Below are 6000 nucleotides of genomic sequence, written 5' to 3'. Positions count from 1 at the left end.
GGATCAGGGGGTATGGAGAGAAGGCAGGTACAGGATACTGAGTTGGATGATCAGCCATGATCATAATGAATGGCGGTGCAGGCTCGAAGGGCCGAATGGCCTACTCCTGCACCTATTTTCTAGGTTTCCATCATCTCCAAAGTTGCCATATATTTTCTGTAAAGTGGCAACCAGAACTATGTACGATACTCCAAACTCAGTCTAACAAATTTTAGCTGCAATGTTACTTAATATTCAATGCCCTGACCTATGGAGGCACGTAATTTGACCAAGTTTACAAGCTCTCCGATCACCCAAGGGTTCCTCACTTTGCCATCCTTGTCCCTGCTCCTTACTCTGTTCAGTTGGCTTTAAACAACTCCCACATGAGTTATTTAATAATAGCTGCTCCAAATCTCCCTCGATCTAATGATCTTGTAATCTGCCTTACCCCAAATTAGTACACCTTCCCACCCCCCAAATTCTAGATTTATTCTCGAATTTCCAAATGTCTGTTAATCACTACATGCAGCTTTTCTGTAAAAAGCTGGTTTGTCAATTATGAAAGGCAACTAATTCAAGGAAATATTGTATAATTAATGTAGATACTACAGTACACCAAAATGTGTTTTTTTCTTGCAAGAAGTTTAAGGGAGCAAGCTTTAGTGATATAGGTAGGAACAGAAATATCTACCACTTAATATATACCCATCTACTGGTGGAAAAATAAATTGCTAGAATAGATCGCTCAATTATTAATATATCCACGTTATAAAATAAGCATAGAAGCATGTCTGCACACATGCAAGAAATAAAATAATGCTTTTGCTTAGATTGTACATGATTCTGATGAAATTTAACAATTGAAAATTGTTTTGGAATAATTCATCCACCTCTATCAATTTTATAATTAATTGATAACTGCATATTTAAGTAGTTCATTTTAATTGAATGTTTTCACACATCACAATTACCTTCTATGTATTTTGAACGTGTCAGCTCATTTATCACGTAATTGAAGCAGTGGCTAAATTTCATTTCTCGTCGAAACAATATTTCAACTAAATAATCACAATTGTTGGACAGGCTGTAAGAGTTACAGCATTTCCTCAAACTATTTTTTTCTGTGCAGTGTAAAAGTGTAGCATTGTGAAGCACGATTTAGTAAGTTACCAGCACTTTGATTGCCGAGTATAACAAAAGATTTTATTTCTGGTTAAAAATATCCACCAATCATCTGTAACAAAGCTGAAGTCCTGAAAAAGAAACCTTAAGAAACGAGACAGCAACACAAAATGAAGATGGCATGTGAAAAAGTGCTATGTGACATTTTATTTGTACTCATGTACCAATGAGCATTAGGAGGGCACAAAGAACTACACATCAGTTCTCATTAAAATATTTCCAAAAGGCAACATCACAAACACCATTTGTAATGGTAATGTCTTCAGTTTTAAATTTCACAATATGTTCTAAATGATGCAGTAAGAGATTAAAATAAACATTTGAGAAGGTTCTTTTACTCTAAGCAAGTGTTATACAAAAGAAACTGGAAGCAAAAAATGATTAATAGAAGATAAAGGAAAAGTAGAAAGTTTGGTTCAGTTATACCATCATTTTAAATGAGCTGGGTTGAGGAAGTAAAAGGCTTCCTCACAAGCTCTTTGACTATGATGCCCAAGAGTCATTTTATTTGCTTAAACATCTGCTTGAGAATGAGTCTCTTTAAACCATTTCAATTGGCGGAAAATATGTTTTTTTACGAATGTCACATGTCTTCTAACAATTCACTGAGAAACAAAAGATGATGAGCAGCATATAATTGTCAGCTCAACTGTGGGAGGAAAGCACAGTGAAGTGAAGGAACTGGAGAGATTCATACTCTGGGGGTGGGAGATTAAAGTAGACTTTGGATCAGCAACAAATCTATGGTGTTAAGAGCGTGTAAATGAAAGGCTTCTGATCAGCCTGTTAACTTTCAAATGGGTTCTAATCATTTATGAAAGAGCACATTTGTTTTCAGGAACCTATTTAATCACCAATTTTTTTGCATGCAATTAAACCAAATATTTTCCACTTATACTTGGATGAACCTTTGTCTAATACAGAAAATATGATTCTATGTCAACAAGCTTTGCAGGGAACTTTTATACCCAAATCACTATTGAATAATACTTCAGCCAAACCAAGATATTGTAAAAATGTACGAGTTCCATACAGTCATGTCATTTTATATTATAGTAACATTAATGTATCTTTTCATGCTCCCCAAGCAGTGGGGAGTTACTCCAAGGAGCTGTTCGATGACAGTAACTCGGGTTGGTTGCTAGAAGCTTCAATCTTAGATTCCTCCAAATTTTCTGTAAATAGAGGTGACTGCATCTGCTCAGTGGCACAAGGACACACTTCAGGAGAGAGCTGGATTTCTTGGATAGGACAATCAGCCTTTACAGAAACACCTGGAGTGGATTGTGGACTTTGATAATCTTGGGGGACATTACTGAAGCACAGCGAATCATTTCCCCCAGCCTCTCTATCGTGGCCCTCGTGTGTTGTTTGAACACTCAGATCATGAACCTTTTTATTCAAGTCATTCCTCTCCGTCTGAAGAGCTCGACACAACTTCTCCAGGCGCTGAATCTTTATCTGTAGATTTTCAAATTCTTTGTCACGTTGGGTTTTCTAGTTTTCAATAAAAAAAGTGAAAAGTCAATAAAGCCAATGTTCAACATACTCAGTTATCAATAAACCTCAAGATAACACGGACACCAAATGACAGAGTCTTAATAACTATAGGTATGCCTTCAAGACTTTCAGGAGGCTTTCGACAAGGTCCCACATAAGAGATTAGTATACAAACTTAAAGCACACGGTATTGGGGGTTCAGTATTGATGTGGATAGAGAACTGGCTGGCAGACAGGAAGCAAAGAGTAGGAGTAAACGGGTCCTTTTGGCAGGCAGTGACTAGTGGGGTACCACAAGGCTCAGTGCTGGGTCCCCAGCTATTTACAATATATATTAATGATTTAGACGAGGGAATTGAATGCAACATCTCCAAGTTTGCGGATGACAAGAAGCTGGGAGGCAGTGTTAGCTGTGAGGAGAATGCTAGGAGGCTGCAAGGTGACTTGGATAGGCTGGGTGAGTGTGCAAATGCATGGCAGATGCAGTATAATGTGGATAAATGTGAGGTTATCCACTTTGGTGACAAAAACAGGAAAGTATACTATTATCTGAATGGTGGCCGATTAGGAAAAGGGGAGATTCAACGAGACCTGGGTGTCATGGTACACCAATCATTGAAAGTAGGCATGCAGGTGCAGCAGGCAGTGAAGAAAGCGAATGGTATGTTAGCATTCATAGCAAAAGGATTTGAGTATAGGAGCAGGGAAGTTCTACTGCAGTTGTACAGGGTCTTGGCGAGACCACACCTGGAGTATTGCGTACAGTTTTGGTCTCCTAATCTGAGGAAGGACATTCTTGCCATAGAGGGAGTACAGAGAAGGTTCACCAGACTGATTCCTGGGATGTCAGGACATTCATATGAAGAAAGACTGGATAGACTCGGCTTATACTCGCTAGAATTTAGAAGATTGAGGGGGGATCTTATAGAATCTTACAAAATTCTTAAGTGTTGGACAGGCTAGATGCAGGAAGATTGTTCCCGATGTTGGGGAAGTCCAGAACAAGGGGTCACAGTTTAAGGATAAAGGGAAAATCTTTTAGGACTGAGATGAGAAAAACATTTTTTACACAGAGAGTGGTGAATCTCTGAAATTCTCTGCCACAGAATGTAGTTGAGGCCAGTTCATTGGCTATATTTAAGAGGGAGTTAGATGTGGCCCTTGTGGCTAAATGGATCAGGGGGTATGGAGAGAAGGCAGGTACAGGATACTGAGTTGGATGATCAGCCATGATCATATTGAATGGCGGTGCAGGCTCGAAGGGCCGAATGGCCTACTCCTGCACCTATTTTCTATGTTTCTAACACCATAATCCCAAACAAACCCATCTCTAAACTCTTGAACTGAGTTATCAGCATCCACCTCTGCTACTGTATCCTCGACGTTCTGACCTATAGATCGTAATCACATCAGTGAGGATAGGCAATAATACACCTTCTGTGATGTAACTCCATCTATAATTTTGCAGATAACACCACTATAGTGGGCTAGAACTCAAACATTGACAAGACGGAGTAAAGGAGGTAGAGTGGTGTCAAGACAACAACCTCTCCCCTACACCAGCAAGACAAAGGAGCTAGTTATTAACTTCAGGAAGCGAGATGGCATACATGTCCCAGTCAACATCAAAGGTGCAGAAGTGCAGATGGTCGCGAGCTTCAAGTTTCCGGGTATAAATATCATCAATCAGCCCTGGACCACAGCTAGGAAAGTGCTCCAACACCTCTATTTCCTCAGGAGATTGAGGAAGTTTGCATGTCTCCAACTACTCTTGCCAATTGCTGCAGATAGCTTCCTATTGGGATGTGTCACAGCTTGCTTTGGTGACAGCTCTGCCCAAGACTGTACGAAACCACAGAGAGTTGTGGATGTAGCCCAATCCATCACATAGACCACCCTTCCCACCTTTGATTCCATTTACACCTCACGCTGCCTCGGGAAAGCAGCCAACATAATCAAAGACCATTTTCACCCCTGTCATTCCCTCTCCTCCTGTAGGGCAGAAAATAAAAACGCTTGAAAGCATGTTCCACCAGATTCAGGAACAGCTTCTTCCCCTCTTACCAGACTAATGAATGGTTCTCCCATAAGCAGATCTCCCAAACAACCTCATTCACACCATGTACATTTTCTCTACAACTGTAACACTACAATTCCATAACATTATCTACTGCACTTTGGTTATTTCATTTGTTACACTACCTGTACATGGGTTGATGTACTCATGTATAGGATGATTCGACTGTATTGTATGTAAACAAACCTTCTCACTGTGACTTGGTGTCATTAATAATTTCCATTTTGCAAAGGAAATCAATGATTTTGGCCTTTCTACTATCTTCCAACAACTTACTGAGGAGCAACACCAGTATACGATGAGCAACATGTGATGCCAGTATTGTCTTAGGCAGCTGAATAAAATCAAGCAATGTAAGAGAAGTTCCAACTCAGGATGGGATGAGGCAGGGGGGATGGAGGTACATTTAGCAATTATCATTGTGTGTCCATCATGGAGTTCTGAAGTCAATGGTCAACCATAAAAGCATGTGGTGTTGAAGCAGCATAGTAGGACTGAATGGCCTACTCCTGCTACTGGAAATCACAACTCAGTACTTGAGCCAAATAATTCTGGACTTCTCCAATCTGATGGACTTGCAGCTTGCTTTCACAGATGGCAAAGCAATTTGGTCTCTAATTCGAGCTGTGGATTTCGAAAGTACTGTTTAAAAACACCAAGGATTGACACACAAAAGTTGATTAACTGGATGCAGATTAGATATCACTGCTTTGTGTTAAGATTTAAAATGAACTGCCCACCCCAACCATGGACTGTTTGCCCTCCTCCCATCAGGGAGACGGTACAGGAGCCTCAGGTCTCGTACCAGCAGGATGAGGAACAGCTTCTACAATTATACCATCACATTGCTGAACTCGGAGTCCCGCCGATAGATTTCTCCGGTCCCTCCGTCCCCATTGTTTAATTATTCTGTATTTTTGATTATTCTGTATCTTCTTTTTTTTAAATTTCTATATGCACTACTACTACGGACTGACGCAAAACTGCATTTCGTTGTACCCATACTTAGTATTTGTGCAATGACATTAAAGTTGAATTGAATTGAATTGAATTGAATAGTTCATGCACCAGAACAGAAGTCATGTTTACCTCCTCTACCATGTCCAGTAAAGCCTTATTGCTGCTCTCCCATCTGCTCCGATACATTGTCGTCTCCTTTTCCAGTTTTTTAATTTTTTTGGTCATCTTATTAAAAACAGGAAATAAATATATAGATTAGAATTAACTCTTGAAATATTATAATGACAGAAAGTGATACT

At 39.7% G+C, this 6000-nt stretch overlaps 1 protein-coding gene across 1 annotated transcript in view; it reads right to left on the bottom strand.

Moving 5' to 3' along the window:
- Positions 1–1163: 1163 nt before the first annotated feature.
- txlna (taxilin alpha) overlaps positions 1164–6000 on the bottom strand; it is a 35023-nt gene continuing 30186 nt past the window's right edge. The window contains exons 10-11 of the mRNA XM_033044799.1: positions 5831–5926; positions 1164–2661 (exon numbers count right to left, since the gene is read on the bottom strand). Coding sequence (XP_032900690.1) covers positions 2263–2661; positions 5831–5926 — 495 coding nt within the window. The 3' untranslated portion in view covers positions 1164–2262. The remainder of the gene's footprint in view (positions 2662–5830; positions 5927–6000) is intronic.

Source organism: Amblyraja radiata, chromosome 27 (assembly GCF_010909765.2).
Source record: "Amblyraja radiata isolate CabotCenter1 chromosome 27, sAmbRad1.1.pri, whole genome shotgun sequence".
Taxonomy (NCBI): Eukaryota; Metazoa; Chordata; class Chondrichthyes; order Rajiformes; family Rajidae; genus Amblyraja; species Amblyraja radiata.
The sequence above is the reverse complement of the archived record's forward strand: the minus strand, read 5'-3'. Positions and strand labels throughout refer to the sequence as shown.